Below are 21,447 nucleotides of genomic sequence, written 5' to 3'. Positions count from 1 at the left end.
GGCCTGGCTACCCCGTCCTGGGTGGGACAGGGGACAGGCATTTTCCTGGGGCTCAGGACACGCTGCTTCTTTCTCTGTTCTATCTTTCCCTCTCTCTCTCCCTCTCTCTTTCTTTCCTTCTTTTCTTTCTTCCTTTATTTATTTCATAAATTTTTAACAGCTTTATTGAACTACCATTTACATACCATACAATTCACCCTGTACATTTTAATTTGATTTACTTACTTGTAAACAAATAAATCTGATCTCATCTACCAACTCTCCTTCCCAGAAGCAACCACAGTGACCAGTTTCTTTTCTGCATTAGCAGACAGTCTCTGCATTTATAAGCAAAGACACACAAGGGGAACACCCTATAAATTACAAAGAAAGAAAGAGTCCTGGGGTACAGATAAGGCAGAGAGACATGGACCTCTGAAGCTGATTTCATCTTGGTTTCGAGCTGAGTAGAGAAAACACTGCCAAGGTCTGGCTGCTGGAGGAGGCACCGAAGCAGCCACAGGCCTGTGTACAGGGCGAGATGTTACTGTTGCTCACGTGCTGGGTCAAGATAAGGCATAAGGGGCTTCCCTGGTGGCGCAGTGGTTGCCGATGCAGGGGACACGGGTTCGTGCCCCGGTCCGGGAAGATCCCACATGCCGCGGAGCGGCTGGGCCCGTGAGCCATGGCTGCTGAGCCTGCGCGTCTGGAGCCTGTGCTCCGCAACGGGAGGGGCCACAACAGTGAGAGGCCCGCGTACCGCAAAAAAAAAAAAAAAAAGATAAGGCATAAGGATTCTCCAGCTCCCTGTGACCTGGGGACCGTTAATGATAGTTTGTGTACCTTCTTATTCTTACTCTGCACCCTGAGGGGGGAAGGACTGGGACACTATCAATCACTCTGAATTGAATTACCAAGTGCCTAGAGACCAGTGAAGATGGAGGATATGATCAATAAGCTCTTGGCCCATGGAGACAGCTAAAATTCTAGAACACAGTGTGCCCCAATTCTCTCTTTTCCTGCGGCATAATTTGGGGTCCAGGGAAAATTCCTCCTGCCCTGGCTGGACTCATTTTCTTAGTCTGGAGAATGGGTTGGCATAGCCTCATGTATAGGAAAACATCTCCCTCCTACCCCTATCCCTCAGCCACCCACCCACCCACAGCAGAGGCAAATATGTATGCACAGTCCCTTTTTAAACCCAAGTGAAGCAGACTACTCCTTGGCACATTGGTTTTTTGTCTCGTTTTTTCAGTTATCCTAGAGATGGTTCCATAACTGCATGACACACTTGCCCGTTCTTTCCTCCAGCTGCATAATGTTTCACTGTATGGCTGTCCCTGCATTTATTTCCCAGTCCCCAATTAATGGGTATTGAGGTTGTTCCAGTCTTTTACGATTCCAACCAGCGATGCTATGAATAACATTCCCATATCTTATTGCACACACGTGAGCAAATCTGTAGGCTAAAATGCCAAAAGTGCAAGAGCTGAGTCAAAAGCTTCTTTCTTTTTTAAGACTCTTTTTTTTAAAAACTCATTACAAAAATGCCTCATGCTTATTAGACAGTCTTACTTATCAGACAATAGAGACCTGTGCAGAATGAAAGGGAAGGTCAGTCCCCTCCACCCACCCCCTCCTCTCCACCCCCGTCTGTTCAAACCTGCTCTGCAGAAGTAACAGCACTTAGTGGATTTTTTTCACATTCGCTAGAAACACAGGCGCCACTATGTCCTTCCACGTGTCCATCCACGCCTTTTCCTATAAGCTCCCCAGTATCCCTCTACATATACATTAATACTTTTTTCTTTCTCTTTTAATTTCCCACATGTGGGGTTAGACTAGAGGTACTGATGCGCCAGGGCGCCCACTCCAAGTCCCCGGCATCTTTCCAATTCTGCGCAAATGCTCTCAGCCTCCTTCCCCTTCACCGCTCCGGAACATTTCCAGGGACACCAGAACAGAACAGACTCAGCCAGTCCTGGCTGTTGGCATTTTGGCTGTTTTGTTTTTCCCTATTACAACCCATCCTCCAAAGGGCATTCATGCCCATGCTCCCTGGAGGTTATCTCTGGTGAGTGGACGGCTAGGTCAAAGGGCACGCATATTTGGGATTTGATAATGGCTACCAGGTTGCTGCTGTGTCCCTCCCACCCCACCTCTTTCCTCTACTGGACTCCAATCCATTTTACTCCAAGGCCAGGTCTCTCTTTCCTCCCCTCCTCACTCTGTGCTATCTGTGGGCACGGACCTCCGGGCTGTGTAACCCTGGGCGGGACGCTACCGCGCTGAGCCTCAGTGCGGGTCTGAGTCTCATCCCCGGGCCCAGGGGAAAGCCCGCGAGTGTGACTGCAACGTGGGGACGGCGGGTTCACGCCTGTGCGCCCCCGCCCCGCAGCGCGCTGGAGACGCGGGTGCAGGCCCTGGAGACGCAGCAGCAGGCGGAGCTGGCCAGCCTCCGCGGCGAGAAGGAGCGGCTGCGGCGCCTGCTGGGCCGCCAGAGCGGCGCCCTCGCCGGCCTTGAGCGCAGCCTGCGCGCCGCCAGCAGCAACTCCAGCCTCCTGCAGCGCCAGCAGAGCCAACTGCTGGAGTCGGTGCAGCGCCTGGTGCGCGTCGTGGCCCAGGGCCCGGGTGAGCAAAGGGGGCCCGCCAGGTGCGGGAGGAGGGGAGGAGAGGGGTGGGAGACCCCGCTTACCCTCCCGGTTCACGCCACTCCTGGAAGCTACCTCGGGAAAGACCACCCCCCGACCCCACCTATGAAACAGGAATAACACCAAACAGTAGTAATAATGGTGACGACAACAGTCCTAAGAGGAACCAATCCAGACTCTTGCCCCGACTCCACGTGTGAGCTTGACCGGCGTTCGTTTCCCCATGCGTTTAATGGAGGTGATGATAATAAGAAGGATACCACCAGCCCAGACTGAGGAGTCCGGGGTCCAGGATCCACCCTCCATCTTCACTTGCTTGGGCTTGCCCCCCTCCCCAGGCCTCAGTTTCCCTATCTGCAGAATGGAGAGGTTGGACTCAATGCCTCCCAAGGACTTCTCTTACCCTAATGTCCCCTGCCCCTAAGCCCTAGAGGGCCAAACAGAAGTGGGGAGGCACCTGTGGCCCAGGCTTCTGAGAAAGGAGGACAATGGCCGGCCCCGCTCCCCATCCCTCACTTCTAATGGGACTGACTTCAATCACTCAGTTCCAGATTCAATCACTCAGTCAACAAGCACTTACTGCGCCAGACCCGGTGCTGGGTGCTGCGGATACAGCTGTGAACAGCAGAGTTCCACAACTGTCTCTTGCAAAAGATGCCCAACACCTGTCTGTGGGTCTCTGAGGGAAGGAGGAGGAAATACATATTTGTTAAGTGCGTACTATGTGCTAGATGCCCTGCTAGCAGTGTTCCTGAAGTTTCCAGTGGTTAAGAATCCGCCTGCCAATGCAGGGGACATGGGTTCGATCCCTGGTCCTCCGGGAAGATCCCACATGCCGTGGGGCAACTAAGTCCGTGCTGCAACCACTGAAGCCCACATGCCTAGAGCCCGTGCTCCACAGTAAGAGAAGCCACCGCAATGAGAAACCCACGCACCACAAGGAAGAGTAGCCCCCGCTCGTCACAACTAGAGAAAGCCCGCGCGCAGCAACGAAGACCCAATGCAGCCAAAAAAAAAAAAAAGCAGTAGTGATGGATTCCAGACACTATGGCTGGCAGTGATTTACAGACAGAGGATGGCACCATGGCTCCATCTACGTTGGGCAGGCCCCACCAGATAGGGGTGTGAGGCCTGAGGTAGCAACAGGCAAGAGAGGTGAACACCTTCCAAACCATGAGATTAGGAGTGACCCGAACCCATCACTGGCTTGTGCATAGAGCCGTAGCAATGAGGCTGCCTAAATTAATCCTGTAGCTCTGCCAAAGGCACGGGGCCTGGGCCCAACACTTCTCCCCACAGGCTCACCGCTAACTCAGTCTCCAGCTGTGGCCCAATGTCTGCTCACCAGTCTGGGTGAGAGGTTGTATAGGGGACTTTGCCTCAGGCACCCTTTGACCAAACGCCTGTCCTGCCCCACTGTCACCAGGGAGAGGCACTACGGGTTGTTTCTCCCTACTGTCTAGATGGAGAAACTGGAGGAAGATTAGTCACCAGGTGTAGAACAGAAGATTGGATGGAGACGGGCACAGGAACCAGGCATCCATGAAGGCCAGCATGAAGCCTGCACCCCCCCTCTGCGCAGCTTTGTCCTAGGCAGGTGTAGGCTGGCAAGGGGTGGAGAACTCAGGGCATTCAGAAGGTTAGAAGGACGGGGACACAGGTAGAAAAGACCTAACCCATGCATGGTATCAGAAGCAGCATTCGTTAACGAGGTCTGTTTGTCCAACCTTGTATGGGCTCAGTGGTGGAGACCCAAGGGGAGGTGGGTAGTAGGAAAGGTACTGGCTCTCCAGTCAAATGGACCAGAGTTCAAGCTCTGGCTCCTTCACTTACTAGCCCTGGCACTTTGCACAGGTCATTTAACATCTCAGAGCCTTGATTTTCCTCACCTATAAAATGGGAATAATAATAGCTCCTATCTCTCAGAGTTCTGGCACAGAGCATCCGATGAGTTCATACACATGAAGGGGCTGAGCATGGTGCCTAGGGCCAAAAGGGGGTGAAGCTGGTACAAAGATTAAGCAGGGTCCAGGCTGAGGCCAAACTATGTTGCATGTCAATACTGGTCCATCCTTGCTCTTATGCTCCCTGAAAATACTTTTCCTGGCCCCAGACTGCCCCTGACAGTACCTGGCTGAGAAACCCTACAATGCATGGTGGGTATTTCACTTTTATTGCTATGATTGTCGTTAAGGCTATTGTTGTTGACTAAGGAAAACAATAGTGGACAGACCCTGAGAAGAGTGGCTGGAAATCTGAGGCCAACTCCTAGCTCTGCCCTTGCCTAGCTGGGAAAGTTGGGCCTGTCCCAGCTCGCCTCTAGGCCAGCAACCTACCAGGCTTGGCTAGACTCCAGTTCCCCAGGGACCAGGGGGCTGGCAGATGGGGCCGTGGAGACTCTGCCCAGGGAATGTTTGTGCACAGACTGGGATGGATTTGGGGCCTTTGTCCCTTCATTTGTGATCTGGGAATAACAGCCTCATTTCAACAGGGCCTCAGCTCCAGGACCCAGGATCCAGGTTCAAGAATGAGACCAAAACAGGAAGTCCCACCCCTTGATAGCTTCCTGGTTCCTCACTGGCCAGGATACCTATCCATCTGGAACTTTAGCCCTATCCTTGGATACCCACCTACCCACAGATTGGTTTCTGGTGGAATCATAGCCCAAACCTCTAACTGGATCCCAAAAAAGGAGCCCGAGAGGGTGTTTGAAACCTCTGTAGTTTAGTTACCAACAGTCACTTTTTTCAGGTTAAGCCTGAAGGCCTCCAGGGCCCTGGTGGGATTTGGCCGTTAAATTAATATTCTCCCTTAAGGCCAGAGGTCAGCTCCCAGGGAGGGCATAATGAGGGGGACCCACCTAAGAGCTGCAGGGATATCCAGCTGGTAGAGTGGGCTGTGGAGGGGACCCTGGGTCTCCTACCCGAGAGACCTCCAAGGACAAATCCCCCATAAGACCTGGAGAGAGGGAAAGCCCTGCCCAACCCCTCCCACCCGACCCAGCTGTGTGGCCTTGAGCCAGTTACCTCACTTTTGGGCCTCAGTTTCCTATTCTGTGAAATGCGGAAGTACCTCAGTGGAGTTCAAGCCCCAATTACCTGTCCTGGAAAACTCTAGCAGCCTCATCTCTGCCCTTCCTGCTTTGAGTCTCATCCCCTCCAATCTCTGTTCTATCCTCTGGCCAGAGGGCTCTTCTTCTGCAGAGTCTGGGCTCCTCAGCCTGGCATTCAAGTCTGAAATCTCAGCCTCATCTCTCCTTCCTTAATGTTGCTCTCTGGTCCATCAAACAGCCAGAGCTCCCTCTGGCCTTAGCTCTGGATTTGGGTGTGAGTCATCTCCTCTTTGTGGCCTCAGCCAAATTCCCCTCACCTCACCCCGAACCCTGCACACACAGGACTGTTCCCGCCTTGGAGCCCGTGCATATGCTGTTCCCTCTGCCTGAGACACTCGCCCCTTCTCCACCTGGGTGGCCTCTGCTCCTCATCCAGGTCCCAGCTCACTGTCAGCTCCTCTATGAAACCTTCCAGGGTCCAATATCTCTCCCTATCCCCAACGCCTCCCAGCCCAGAACCTGGCACAGAGCAGACGGGAGTGCCCACCTGACCCCTTCCCTCTCTCCTTAGCTCACTTCCAATTGTTTTTACCTTGTCCCATTGCAGCCTCCATGAGGGCAGCTGAGCAGGTGTTCCAGGACTGTGCAGAGATCCAGCGCTCCGGAGCCAATGCCAGTGGCATCTACACCATCCATGTGGCCAATGTGACAGAGCCCAGAAAGGTTAGGGGGCTCCCGGAGGGCTGAGGCTATCAGAGGGTGCTGAGCCAGAAGACTCTCAGACAACCCTCCACCCCACCCCGCCCTGCCCCCACCAACGTCACCTCCAGGCCTTGTCCAACATCTGAGATTCCAGAGAAGGTGGGGGTGACCCTACCCTCTGGAGCCCGCACTCATTCAGGGGTCAGATCATGCGGTTAAAGCAGAAGTTCCCAAAGTTGGCAATGCATCCTTCTCCAGCATGTTTGCCTGGGATGCTTTTAAGTTAGAATAGCAATAAATGGTTCTGTGTTGGTTCAGATAATGCTAGCTGATACAGCAAACAAACCTGCAAGAATTTCAGTTCCAGGGGCTTAACACAAAGAAGTTTACTTCTAATCTACTTACAGTCCAGCTGAAGGTAGGTGTGGGAGCTTGCTTTAGGTGGGAAATTAGAGACTGGGGCTGATGGAAGCTCCACCATCTTCAGTGAGTGGCTCCCAAGCTTACCCAGAACCTTGAGGCCCAGTTATCAGATGTGTGGGGGGAGGGCAGTCAAGGGAAAATGTGGATGTCAGGAGGGAGGGTTTGGGGGCCAGGCCCAGAAGTGGAAGAGTCTGGGGAACAACTAGCCAGTCTTCCCACTTCATATTCCCTTTTCAGTTTTCTTTCAACCCAGCTGAATATATCAAGGAGGATGGCTCAGATTATCTTCAACAGTTCTCACACACCTGCTAAATCCCCCTTTTAACAAAGAGAGATCAGGCCCTCAATCTCTAGCTAGAATTTTCTAACACTATTTTGTTTTCATTATATATATTTTTACAATTATCTGAATAAAGACAAGTGTTACTAATTTTCCCTCTATGGTACTAATAAGATTTCCTTTTAAGATGCATTTAGTCTGAGTATTTATTTAAGTAAAAAAAAAAGACACCATTTTTTTAACATCTTTATTGGAGTATAATTGCTTTACAGTGGTGTGTTAACTTCTGCTGTATAACACAGTGAATCAGTTACACGTATACATACATCCCCATATCTCCTCCCTCTTGCGTCTCCCTCCCACCCTCCCTATCTCACCCCTCTAGGTGGTCACAAAGCACCGAGCTGACCTCCCCGTGCTATGCAGCTGCTTCCCACTAGCTGTCTATTTTAAGTTTGGTAGTGTATATATGTCCATGCCACTCTCTCACTTCGTCCCAGCTTACCCTTCCCACTCCCTGTATCCTCAAGTCCATTCTCTATGAAAGATAACATTTTTTTTTTTTTTTTTTTGCGGTACGCGGGCCTCTCACTGTTGTGGCCTCTCCCATTGCGGAGCACAGGCTCCAGACATGCAGGCTCAGTGGCCATGGCTCACGGGCCCAGCCGCTCCGCGGCATGTGGGATCTTCCCAGATCGGGGCACGAACCCATGTCCCCTGCATCAGCAGGCAGACTCTCAACCACTGCGCCACCAGAGAAGCCCGAAAGATACCATTTTTAAAGTAAATATTTTATATGAAATTAGTTCAGCTATGGTGGAATTTGGGAAGGTGTGAATAACTAAAATTTGGGAACACTGATAGAGAGGGAAGAGCTGGCCTGGGAGGCAAGAGATCTGGGCTCAAACCTCAGCTTTACTTTTGACTCATTTGCCTTGAGCAAGTCCCTTCCCTTCTCTAGGCCTCAGTTTCCCTTCCTGCAACTTCTGCTACCCTCACAACAGATGCCACTGTCTTCTCTCCCTGAGCAGACCTTCACCATCTCAGAGCCTTTACTCCTGCTCCCTCCACTGGAAACACTATTCCCACTGATCTCTGTCTGGCAGGCACATCATCATCCAAAGCCTTGTTCCAATGCCACCTCCTCTGGGGAGCTTTCCAGGATTGCCCCGTGACTCCTTCTTGGGAACTCTCTTTGTAGCTGCCCAAATGTTCCTATTCAATAGTCTGCTAGCCCTATCAGACCTAGCCCTATCAGTCTGCTAGCCTCCTCCAGACCAAGCCAGCCCTGGGGGTTAATTTATCTCTGATTTGTCTCTGATTCACCTAGTACAGGGGCAGACACCAAGTGTTTCCTCATCAAACATTGAAATGTACTGAGCTGGCTGGAAAAAATAATATGTGAACAAAAGTTAAACTGAAAGATGTGATTGTGGTGGATGGTAAGCTGTTTGAAAGAAAGAATCATTCTGTCTTATCCATATTGGCATTCCCCATGCCTTGAATGGAACCTGGCACCTAGTAAATGCTCAGAAAACATTTATCTGCTGAATGTAATAACATTTCCTTTTTTTTTTTTTTTTTTTTTGTATTTTGGCCATGCCGCCTGGCATGCAGGATGGTTTCCCAACCAGGGATCGAACCTGGGCTTCCACAATGAAAGCACAGAATCCTAACCATTAGGCCACCAGGGAACCCCTGTAATAACATTTGCTGAGTCTACACCACGTGCCAAGCACTTTACATCTCTTGGCATTTAATTCTTACAGCAACCCTGCAATAATAGCGAGTGAAAGGCCTCCATTTACTGAGTTCCTAGTATGTTATGTGCCAGGCTCTGTTCTTTTGATGGATGACTCATCTCATTTAATTTTCACAACAATCCCAGTGTGCAGATGAGAAACTGAGGCACAAAAAGGTTAAGGTATTAACATCCCCATTTTACAACTGAGGAAAAGAAGGCTCCGAGGGGACATCACTTGCCCACCGTTTCAGACAAATGAAGACAACAGGTGGGGGATTCGGACCTGGATCCTTGAGATGCCCTTGACCACCAAGCTCACCTGTTGCTCTGTGAGGTTCTGTCAGCCAAATCACCCTCGGGCTGGCCCAGACCTGGCTTCTGGCTGCCTCCTGGGGCTTCCAACTTCCCACCTCCCCAATTTCCTCCAGGTATTCTGTGACATGGAGGCCAGTGGAGGTGGGTGGACCCTCATCCAGCGCCGTGAGAATGGCAGCATGAATTTCCAACGGAACTGGAAGGATTACAAACAGGTAACATTTCTGCCCTGGGGAGGAGCTTGTCAGCCCTGAAACCTGGGGCAGGAAGTGGGTTGTGGGCAGAGGTCTGGTTTGCCCCCAACCCTTCTCAGAAAATAAATCAGCCCACCTGAACCAACTGCCTTCAAAGAGATTTGGCCAGTGCAAATATGCTATCAGGGACTCCATCGCCCGAAATTGAACCCTCTTTTTGCAAGTCCTGACATATATCCTAAGAATGAAAGTTTAAGTTTTATTTTGTTTTAATTTTTGGAAAAGATAATACATATACCTTGCTAAAAATTTTTAAAGAATACAAAAAAGGGAAGAGAAAAAAGTGATCTCCGCTGCTCACCCCTGGCTGCATTGCTTAAATGAATGTCTTTGTCTTAGCACACATACATGACTACATCTGCAGGAGAGATGTTTTAAATTCAGAATTGCTGGCTTAAAGACCCCATGCATTTTACAAGACCAGGAATAGTGCCTGATTGTCTTCCAATTTTTTAATTAAATTTTGGATAAAGGATTTTTGGCAAGCTGACTTAAAAGCTCTTAAGGTTTTTAAGAGCAAAAGAAATAGGAAAAGATACACAGAAATACAATACTATTTTTTGTGTGTCTGCTTGCTGTTCATTTGATAAATACTTTTTAAAAGTACCAAATTAATCTATGGGTGTTCTTGAACCAATTGGGTTTTAAAGAATCACTCAAATGGCAAAGAGAAATAGGGTGCTCAGAAGCAGAAATATGCAAAAGACTGCTGAATATTAACCATTAGGCTAATAAGGGGTACAGCGTGACTAAAATGGGGAGTGGGGCTTAGGTGTGCCCTGTCCTCGGTGCTGAATTATTGTTCTGCCCAAGGGCATTGGTCACGTGTCACTCTGGGACACTGGTGACTCCCAATGCTCTTAGCTTTACATTCCTATGTTACTGAAATTTTGCAGTGGCTGCCATGTCACTGAACAATGTTTGCTCTACCACTTATGCAGCTGATTTAATTTTTTAATTGAGATGTAATATTCATGTAGCTAAGTGCACAAATCTGAAGTGTAAGACTCAGTGAATTTTCACATATGTATTCACCCATGTGACCACCATTCAAAGCTAGATATACAACACTTCCAGCACCCCAGAAACACTCCTGTGTCCCTTCCAAGTCAAGACTCCTCTAAAGGTAGTAGCTATTCTTTTTTTTTTTTTTTTTTTTTTGCGGTACGCGGGCCTCTCACTGTTGTGGCCTCTCCCGTTGCGGAGCACAGGCTCCGGACGCGCAGGCCCAGCGGCCATGGCTCACGGGCCTAGCCGCTCCTCGGCATGTGGGATCTTCCCAAACCGGGGCACGAACCCATGTCCCCTGCATCGGCAGGCGGACTCTCAACCGCTGCGCCACCAGGGAAGCCCGGTAGTAGCTATTCTGACTTCTACCACCACAGACTTCTTTTTCTTTGCCTGTTCTTGAACTTTATAGATTTCAATTATGATTCATGTGATTTCAGTTATTTTTAACAGGCTTTTACAGTCACAAAAGTCTTAGTCTTTTTGCTCTAGGAGTTGGGGAGCTCCTAGCAAAGTGGTTTTGGGTAAGTGTCCCCAGAGCCCGGCCCAGCCCAGCTCCTTAAGCAGAGGCGTAGCCTTCCTCCTCGGCATGCAGCCTACCCCCATTCTCCTCTTCCCCAGGGCTTTGGCAACCCAGCCGGGGAGCACTGGTTAGGTAACGAGGTGGTGCACCAGCTCACCAGCAGGGCAGCGTACTCTCTGCGCGTGGAGCTGCAAGATTGGGAAGGCAACGAGGCCTACGCCCAGTATGAGCATTTCCAGCTGGGCAGCGAGGGGCAGCTGTACAGGTGGGCTTGGGGCCCAGGCTCATGGGTGGGCTGGGAGCCCTGGGCTAGTGGCTACAGAGTATGCACCAACGGTCAGTCCCTGGGCGTCTCCAGTTCCTGCCATCTGTCCCCCATTTGGGCGCACGTCATGGGATCTGGAGGCGGCTGGTTAGCACTCAGCACATCCTGGCCACTGGGTGGGGTGGAGAGAATGTCGCTGACACTGCCATGCCAGGAACAGGAAGGGGCCTTCCAAGGTCAGTCACCCCGAGGCAATCATTTTACAGAGGCCCAGAAGCGGGGAGGTGACTTTCCCAGCCTGTCCTATGCTGTGGGGTGAGGTGGAAATTTCAGGCTGGGAATCAGGGGAACTGGGCTCATTCTGGCTCTGCTCCAGCTCAGTGTGTGAACTCAGGCAAGTCAAGTGGGCTTCTCTGTACCTCTGCTTCTTAACCACAGGGTGGGCTTAAATATGAGCCCATTAGAAAATCATCAAGGTCTCTCACCCCTCCCTCAGCCTGGTTCTTGGCTCTGTTCAGGAAAAGGAACGAACATTTCTTGAGCACCTATTATGTTCCAGGCAAATGACTCCATTTAATCCTCCCCACAACCTTCTGAGGTAAGCATTGCTGTACCTGCTTTAACGATGTGGAAACTGAGACACAGAGCTTAAGTCCCCTGCCCAAAGTTACAAAACAGGTAGGGCCTGGTTTTGAATTCAGTTTTGCTGCCAAAACTCATGGTGTTTCTCCTACATGATGTTACGTCTCTCAGAAACTCAAGGATCTTAAAGATAAGCTAGCTTGGAACCAGGACAGAATTGAATTCATAGACTCATGCTCTAGGGCCACAAAGGACCTCACATGTCATCTGGTTCTTCACATGATGCTAGAATCTCCTCCACGGCCACATTCATCATCCAGCCATGCTGGAATGCCTTCACTGATGGGAGGTCACTTCCTCCCAAAGAATCTCTGATGACTCTCTGTCCACCTGCATTGTATGCCTAATTCCACCTCTGAGGGCTTCCCGGTGATGTGCCCCCAACCCCTCTATTAAATGCCCCTGGTTCCTCCAGCTAGCTGGTTCTGACATCCCTTCTATGGAACCCAACCCAGTCTGATAATGTTCCTCCTTCAAGTGCAATGTCTAGAGCTGAATGAAACATCCCCGGCTCTGGGCTAGGCGGGGCTCAGCTGGATGCCTCCGACTCCATAAGCTGAACAGCGAGTAGCCACAACGTCCTGCTGACTCCTCTTTAAGCCACTGACCACCAAAGCCAAGGCTTAAATCCTGACTTTATCCCTATCTCCCTGAGCGACCCTGAGCAAGTCCCTTCACCTTCTCATCTGCAAAATGGGTGCCATAGGTGTACCTACCTCATTTAAAGTGCTGTGAAGCTTGAATGAGATACTACACATAGAGCATTAATGCTGGCACTTAGTATATGTTCAGCAAATAATATTATAACATTATATTATAATATTATAATTACTGTCCCCAAGCCAGCCCTTCACACACTTGGCTGGACTGCTCTGGGCAAGTTCACTGCTGTTCCCATCTCCAGTGCCTGGGACATGGTAAGTGCATAACAGGAAGCTGGGGGAGCCTCCCTTTCCTACACAAGTAACAGTTAAACCTCAACTCCATGACCCAATTCTTGGGCAGCAGCTTCTGTGGCCCTAAGTCCAGGATCTGCCATTTTTCTTGCGCAAGAAACATCGGGAAAAGTATCTCATTGTGCTAAAGAACATGGCCCTGGAGCCAGATTGCCTGGGTATGAACCCTGACTCTATCACTTGTTGGATTCATGGCCTTAGACAAGTTACTTACCTCTCTGTGCCTCAGTCTCCTCATCTGTAAAATATAGTATCTATGTCATAATTGAGATAACCTGCAGAAAATGCATAGCGTGTGGTAAGTGTTACATAAATGTTAGAGGTATACAAACAATATATTCAAAGACAGAAATATAATATTTCTGCATCTATGTATATCTCAATTATTTATGTCCATTTATACAAGCATATACATGTATGTTACATTTGGAACCCCTTGCTGTGCTCCCCTCTGTGAATTTGATGCGCTCCCTCTGGCTTTTTATCTGAGACATGGAAAGCTCCCTGCCCATGGTTCCAGACTGTTATGCTCAGGGTTCAAAGGGCCCACATCTATGTGACCCTTTGCAGAGCCCTAAATAATAATAATGATATATTGAACACTTGCTCTGTGCCAGGCATGGGCTGGTTCTTGTCATTTGTGGAAGAATCAGACCTGCGCTCTACCCCTCAAAGTTGTTCACAGTCCAGTGTGTCGTGTGTGTCTGAGGGTGAGTGTGTCCACAAGCAAACCCACACCCCCAAGAAGACAGGAGTTGCCTAAGGGGAAAGCACAAGGGCATAGAGATGCTTGCGCTATCGGGGAGGGCTCCCTGGAGGAGGTAGTGCCTATGAAGAGTAGGCATTCTCCAGACAGAGAGAGGATAGAAAGGGCTCCCCAAGCAGCAGGGAGATTCTGAAAAGAAGGCAGAAAGAAGAGTTGACATGCAGCTGGCCACAGAAACCCCAAACCTGAGCAAGGCTCTTTCAAGGGCTCCGGGGATCGTAAGGAATAGGCCCTGCTCATTCAGGAAAAGCCTGGAAGATCCTGGAAAACACATAGGGACCTGGAAACTGCCAGAGAAGGGCTAAGGGGAGAGTGACAGAAACAGGTGCCGTCCCTGGGTCCCCACCGTACAGAGTCAGCTGCCTGGTGAGGTGGGGTGGATCCCCATAGGGAAGCCTAGAGGTGGCGAAACCTGGGCAGGCAGAAGCTGGAGCATGGGCATCGGGGTGGGAGGGGCACCCTTATTTGTCAGACACAATAATGGGAACCCTCTGGAGCCTGGCTGGGGTGCATGCATAAGACTGCAGAGAAGTGACCCACGGAGCGGGGTGGGGGAGGCACAGACAAGACACAGGCACACACTGACACCAGGCACAGGCCTTCCAGAGGTGCCCACACACCCAGACCAGGCAACAAGCACCAGATACACACAGAGATATACAGGGACACGCACAGACGCACATGCACATGTGGAGGGGCTCACCACACCCCTGGGGTACACACTTGAACCTTCAGGGCACAGACTCACACAAGTGTCATAGCCACACAAACAAGCACAGACACACACCCAGGCACGTGTGCAAACATGCCTCAGAGAAGCCCTCTCAGGTAAACACGCACATAATCTCAGGCACAAAGACATATTCCAAAGCACACACTCAGACCCACCATAGAGATTGCTGCACAAACTTAAACGCACACATAAACACGCAGGCACGGAGACTTGTATCCGGATGCTCACGACCTCAGACACAGACTCACGCACCTCATGTGTCTCAATTGGGGGTGTCCAAGGACTCGTGTGTATGTTTGTGTTCCCCAGACCTGAGCCATGATTATGTCCAAAGTGCATCTGAGCAATGGGTCAACTGGGGCTTCCCGGCTCATGACTTGAGGGTCCCTTAGAGATCATAGATCCCCCTTCTGGCTCCCAGAGAGGAGGGGAAGGGAGGCTGAGGACTTGGGGCCAGTGCTACTGCAGTGACCCCATGAGATCATTCGGCTTTGTCCAGCACTGATTCCACACAGCCCCAGACTAAAGGTGACCCCAAACTTTAGCCTGAGTCCCGAGCCTGGCCTTGAACTGACATGACTGAACCCTCAAATGGAGCCCTCAATGGCCACAAGGAGAAGCTGGGACCATATGAGCAGGTGGGCCAGCCAGCCTGTCCCCACCCCAGGGAGCCCCTGGCCAGGTAGGCCTCTTGGCGGGGGATTTGCAACACCACTCATGCAAGCCCAGGGTGGCATATTTAAGGGCACAGTTAAGGCTTCACGGCTGGCCACCCTGAGCCAGCCCTGCCCTCACCACAGACAGAGAACACAGGTGGTAGATGCAGGGACTGAGGTGGCCTCATGCCCAGGCCCCACATTCCCTCTGGATCCCAATGGGGGCATCTCGCAGGCCCTGCCCTGGGGAGCCAGGGCTTCCCCGAGCTGCCCCGGCTGCATCTGGTGTCCACTTGCCTCCACCCATAGGACCTTCTGTTGCTCCCAAACTGGCTCCCGCCTCAGCTGCCAGTGCAGCCCCTGCCCTGCTACAAGCCCCCAACACTCTCTCCTGCCAGGCTCAGTGGAAGCCTGTGCCAGCCATGCACATGGGCTGGGAACACGGGGACAGGATGGGACGAATCCACAAGCACCGAACGTGCCAGGCACTTACTGTGTGCCAGTGCTGCCCTGCACCTGTCACACGCCGAGGTCACCCCATCACAATGACGGTTACTATCGTTACCATTTTAACAGATGAAGAAACTGAAGCTGAGAGGCGAAGCAATCTGCCCAAGGCCACACAGCTGGGATTTGAATCCAGGCATTTTACCCCCAGAACTTGTGGTCATAATCACCACAAAGGCCTGGATGTGCCCGCCAGGGCCTCATAGCCTGACCAAGAAATAGAAACCCTCCCCAGCTGGCTGCAGGGGTGGAAGTCACAGGGCTGGGGGTGCCTCAGGACCCTGATCCATGTGGGCTGGTGTGGTCAAGGAAGGCTTCCCGGAGGGCGTGAGTGGGCGTGAGGTGTGATAGGGCTGGGGTTGCCGGATGGTCAGCTGGGAAGGTAATGCACACAGCTCCCAAGTCAGGCCAAGTGGGGCTGGGATCTGTCTCTCACCCTCATTTGTTCTGAGATCTCAGGCAGGCTCCTGTGGCTCTTGGGAGCTCTGTTTCCTCTTCTGTAAAATGGGAATACTAAGGTATTTTGAGGATTAAATGAGAATGAATTAACCCATGTAAAGTGCTTTAAACAATGCCTGGCACATAGTAGATGTTCAAAAAAATGTTAGCCATCGTCCTCATTATTATTATTGTCACGATCATTCTCACAACTGGCCAAGACTCAGGTTCAGCCAGCTGAGGGAGGCCTGGCACGGGGTGGGCACTCTGTCCCTGCAGGCAGCAGACAGGGAGGGGAGATGCCTCAGCACAACCGGAGGGGAACCCCTTCCACAACCACCCCCAACCTGACTCTGGGCCCCTCTCCCATCACCACCTCCGGGTGGCCTCCAGGCTTTCCCTGAGTGGGTACAGCGGCTCGGCGGGGCGCCAGAGCAGCCTGGTCCTGCAGGGCACCAACTTCAGCACCCGCGACGCAGACAACGACAACTGCCTCTGCAAGTGCGCCCAGATGCTGTCCGGAGGTGGGTGCAGGGCGGGGTGAAGCCCCACCTCCCCACAGGCACGCCTGGCTGAATACCCCCATCCCCTCCCCACTTGGGTCCTTGTGCAGCCAGGTGCCATCAAGAAGTGGGTGCAGGTCAGGGTCTCGCTCACCCACGGGCTGGCCTGGCCGTGCCTCATCCATACCTTCCCCCTGACAGAATCCTTGAGGTCCCCTCCAAGGTCTCACCTCCTCCTAAAGCTGGCATCACCAGTTCTCCTCTGAGACCTCTGAGAAGCACTGAGAGTGGGGCCCAGGGTGCACCCTAGGGGGGTACAATGCCTAATCTGCCCCAACCCCAGGCCTGAGACTTCCTCCCCAACCCTCCTCCCGGGCCAAGCAGGATCTGGAGGCGGGAGACCTGGGTGGAGGGCAGAGGGGCAGCTGCCCACCAACTCTGGCTTAGGCAGTGTTTTCTGTGGGGAGAGACATCAGAGAGTGGGAGATGCGGAGTGAGAGACAGAATGGGAAGGACAGAGATCAGAGGAGACCTCCAGAGACACAGAGACAGGGACAGATGGAGACGAGAGAGACATCAGGATGGACAGACAGAGTGCTGGGCACAGAGCTACACGGGGACAGAGGGAAGTACAGAGGGAGAGATGGAGAGAGAAACACAGACCACAGAAAGACAGATGGACAAAGTGTGTGAAAGACAGAGAGACCCAGAAAGGTAGGGTAAGGGAGAGCAAAGAGAGACAGAGAGATCAGAGAGAGACACAGAGAGACAGACATGAGTGCACTGCCTCTGGAGGCCCCATACTGAGCAGCGAGTCTGGGAGCCTCCCTCCCCCACCAGCCAATGCCCGTTCCCACCCAGCCCCGTCTCCAGCAAGCTGGCTTCCCAGAGGAGCCACCAGCCCTGATTCATCTTTGGGGTAGGGGGCTGCCCTCACCCCACTGGCTAGGCCCCCACATCCCCAAAGCCTCTAACTCCCCCTCCACCAGGATGGTGGTTTGATGCCTGCGGCCTCTCAAACCTCAATGGCATCTACTACCCGGCCCGCCACCACGTGCGCAAGCTCAACGGCATCCGCTGGCACTACTTCCAAGGCCCCAGCTACTCACTGCGTTCTACTCGCATGATGGTGCGTCCCACAGACATCTAAGGAGCAGCCACGCCTGGAGGCTGGTCCCGCATGAGGACCTGGATGTGGTATCCTCTGAACAAGCTGGACCCAAACACAGGACACGATGCCAGGACCTTGTCCTGGATACCCTGGGTCCCCTGAGCCAGCCCTCCTTACCCCAGGAGTCCAGAAGAGCCACCTCCCTCCCTTTTTCCCTCAAGTTGTGAAATGGTGGGTGTTTGGGGGTTCCTGCCTCTTCATTGTCCCTATTTCCTCTTCTCTCCTGCCTCCTGCAGGGCCCTCCGGCCAGCTTGAGGGTCGCAGTACCCTGGATGAGCTGAGAACAGATTTAACTGGGCTCCTCAAAGGAATACACGGCTAGTGGTGGGATGTGAGGCAGGCAGGAAGGTATTTACAGGGAAACTGCCCAGATGGAGGCCCAGAGTCTGTCCCTGGGTTGTTGGGAAGGCCATCTCTTGTTCCAAGCTTTCTCAGCCTTGAGATGTCCTTGAACTTTCTGTTCAGGACTGAAGGAGCTGCATCCACCCTATAACGGGAGTTATTTCCACCCACATTGTCCACCACTCCTAGGCCCCAGCATCTAAAGCTCAGATGTGGTTTCTCAGGGGCTCCAGAAGATCTAAGAGGGATTCCTTTACCCCTTGAATGTCCTAGAATATATTCCAGAGAGAATAACTAGGACTCCCCTCTAAAAGTACCTGTGGTCAAGTGAGGGAGGGAAACACCAGGTTAAATCAACGTGAACCGGCATTCTTAGCTGCAGGCCTTGTCAGGGCCATTAGTGTGGTCATGTGCTTAGTGACTGCCCATGAAAGGGCTAGAGTAGGCAGCTTTCCCCAAATTTATTTATTTGAAAATGGGCCCTGATTATCCCAGAGCATCTCTCAGGGCTACGGATACCCTTGGAAAAAAGCTGGTCCTCGTATGTCATGAGCTGAAACCCCAGGTCACTATCCCCACCCCCAGCTGCTTTCACCATTTCTAGCTACGAGGGCCACAGTGACATTCTCAGCCTCTAGAAACAACTGGAAGGAATCTTTGGGTTAAAACAGATACACCGTCGCTGAAGAAGGGTCTAGAACTAAGTTTCCTGTCTGTGCTCCAGGGCTTCTCTGTCCGTAGGAAGCCAGATCTCTGTCTGGGGGCTGCCCTCAGCACTCCCTGTGACCCCAGCTCAAATTCAGGGGCTCTTGGGGCCCACTCTGCCTCGAACAGGACACCAATCGCTGGGTCCAGATCCCTCCTGCCTCCAAGGCAGAGCCCCTAGCCTCCTCTTGCCTTGTCCAACAGCGATGCTGCAGCTAGGGCTCCATGGAGACTGGGCCTTTGCTGAGTCTGGGAGACCACGGGCTTCTCATCAACTTTTTTCAGAGAGGGGCCACAGCCACTCTGCCACCCAGTCCCATTACTGTGTCACCCTCCTCAGACCTGATGAGGCCACCAAAGTCCTGTCATCCTCAGCCAACACCCGGACCCAGCCCACGACCGACCTGCCCTACCGCCAGGTTGCACCTCTGTCTTCAGAAGGCTTTCTCCTGGATGGGGCTGCACGGTGGAAATGGGGCACCTTCATCCCACTGGGCTCTGCCCCCGCCCCTGGGTCCCACCTCGGCCAATCCACTGATTAAACCCAGCACAGATCAATGCTGATCTCCTTCAGGGAAACCAAAGGATGTGGTTGCTAATGGTGACTTCAGGCAGGAGGGAAAAGTACTTAGGGGCAGGTGGCTGCCCAGAAGGCTGACACCGCCCTATCCAGCATTTGCTCGGCCAGCCTTTATTTAGTGTCTACGGTGTGCAGTGTGGTGCTGTTGGCAGGACTTAGGAGTCAGACAGCCCTGCTGCAGCTCTTGAACTTGAAGCCAGTGGCTCAGCCTCTCAAGGCCTCAATCATCTGGTCTGTGAAATGGAGATGGTGATATTCCGTCCTTGCTGTGATGGGACAGGAGGAAATGAGACCTTGTATTGCAACTTCTTAACAGAGCCTGGCATGAAACAGGTGCCTAATAAATGTTAGTTCCCAAAGAGGTGCATGGGGTGGAGAAATCGGCCCCCTAGCGCATGCCACCCCTTCTTCTGGACCCAGGGAAGGTAAGCATTTTATTTTTGTATCTACAGCATTTATTTTTGTACTACAAGTGTATAGGCAATGCTGTGTGCCCCAGGAACAGAACTCCTCTGGGTGGGATGAAGCCCCAAATCCCTGTCTGCACTCCAGTTGTCTAAGAAGACCAAGAAGCCGATTTGGGTAACGCTCACACATCTGTTCTTTAAAATATTCATCCTTCCTTCTTACTTTCCTTCCTTCTCTGTGCCAGGACTCTCAAGTGCAAGGGATAGAAACCTTATCCTGAGGAATGGATTGACTCACATACAGGGAGTCTAGGGATGGATTCAGATGTGGTTAGATCCAGGTGCCCAAGTGATGTCCCTCCCCACCTCTCAGGCCTGCCATCCACCATGCTGACCTCATTTTCAGTCACGTTCTCTCCTGAAAGATGGCTCCAGCAGCCCCAGGCTTGTGTCCTACCTGCTAAGCATCCTTCAGACAGAAAGCTCCCCTGTCCCAGGGATTCCAGCAAAGGCAGGATTCTTTCCAGGCAGGACTGGTCCTGTGTCCATCCCTGTGCTTATCACTGTGATTCTGGTTGACCAGACCTGGGTCATACTACCATGCCTGGAACCAGGGGGTGGAGTTAGTTCCCTCCAAGTCGTGTGGACTGGCCTTGGGGAAACTGAGGAGCCACTTTAGGAAGCAGGGATGCTGGGCAGGCAAGAACAGAGGTTCACTTTTTCTCTTTCCATCTCTCAGACTCCCATCTCTCTTATCTCCATCTCTGCCTCTTCTCCTAGCCTCCCTGCCCCCAAGGCCTGCCCCTCAGGCTCCAGCTAATCCCTGGTTTGCCCCAGACTATCTAGGACACTGCTGTGTTCTGCCCAGAGGTGTCAGACCCTGGTTCGCAGTCCAGGCTCTGTCGCTGGGGCAGAGCCCCTGCCCTCTCTAAGCCTCCAGTTCTCATCTGTGCAATAAGGATGGAGCGCCTACAAACATCTAAAAGAGAGCAACGCTGACTCACCGTGGCTGCAGACATGAACAGCTAAAGGATTCTGGGTGCACAAGGCCCTCGGGGACCTGGCTGGCGAGGTCTTGGCCTTGGGTGGGTCTCCTGGAGGCCACCGCTTGCAGGACCTGGCTTCTGAGATACCTACATCTGCAGGTTCCTATGTAGAATCCTTGTCCCCTCTCCCTGCATCAGACCAGCGTTCCCCCATTTTAGTAATGAAGAAATTAGAGCTCAGAGAGGGAAAGAGTTTCATCCGAGCAGCACAGCCAGTCACCACCTCCAGTGCACTTGCACCTGTCAGCTGCCTCCCTTGTCCAGAGCTCTCTGGAGGCACCTCGGCACCGACCACAAAAATGCTGGAGTGGTGTCCCCTCCACCTATATCAAGGGCTGAAGGAACTTTCTGGAAAGTTTTCCAAGACTAATCTGTCTTTCCCACTGGCACCTGGTAGGTCCCGATGGAGCCAGGCAGGCAGAATGCATTGTTCCCGCGATCTCTGCACGTTCGCAGCAAAGGCAGTTGCCACACTGGGGGAGAGAGTTCACTGAGCACAGCCCAGAGACAACAATCATGGGTGGGGTAGGAGGTGGCCCTTTGCAGAGGGCAGGGGATAAGTCAGCATCAGGATGGTTTGTCCTGCTGGCTGGGTGATTTGATCCCTTTTTCCAGACTTTCCGCCCCTCAGTGTCCATCTGGGCCTTCACCTCTCTCAATGAAGATGCTTCGGAAAGCTAACAGTGTTGCCTTGGCAACAGCAGCATCAGCATCTTTTGATGGAGCAGCCCTTCTGAGAATGGAATCTGGTCCAGGCCACATCCAACAAAAATGTGTTACTTTCTTGTGTTAGATTAAC

At 52.1% G+C, this 21,447-nt stretch overlaps 1 protein-coding gene across 1 annotated transcript in view; it reads left to right on the top strand.

Moving 5' to 3' along the window:
* ANGPT4 (angiopoietin 4) overlaps positions 1–18,274 on the top strand; it is a 40,380-nt gene extending 22,106 nt beyond the window's left edge. The window contains exons 4-9 of the mRNA XM_029221359.1: positions 2,378–2,610; positions 6,290–6,405; positions 9,260–9,361; positions 11,030–11,196; positions 16,288–16,418; positions 17,387–18,274. Coding sequence (XP_029077192.1) covers positions 2,378–2,610; positions 6,290–6,405; positions 9,260–9,361; positions 11,030–11,196; positions 16,288–16,418; positions 17,387–17,547 — 910 coding nt within the window. The 3' untranslated portion in view covers positions 17,548–18,274. The remainder of the gene's footprint in view (positions 1–2,377; positions 2,611–6,289; positions 6,406–9,259; positions 9,362–11,029; positions 11,197–16,287; positions 16,419–17,386) is intronic.
* The last annotated feature ends 3,173 nt before the right edge of the window (positions 18,275–21,447 follow it).

This window comes from Monodon monoceros, unplaced genomic scaffold (assembly GCF_005190385.1).
Source record: "Monodon monoceros isolate NGI ecotype Baffin Bay Population unplaced genomic scaffold, NGI_Narwhal_1 Super_Scaffold_13, whole genome shotgun sequence".
Lineage (NCBI taxonomy): Eukaryota > Metazoa > Chordata > Mammalia > Artiodactyla > Monodontidae > Monodon > Monodon monoceros.
This window is presented reverse-complemented; position numbering and strand designations above follow the sequence as displayed.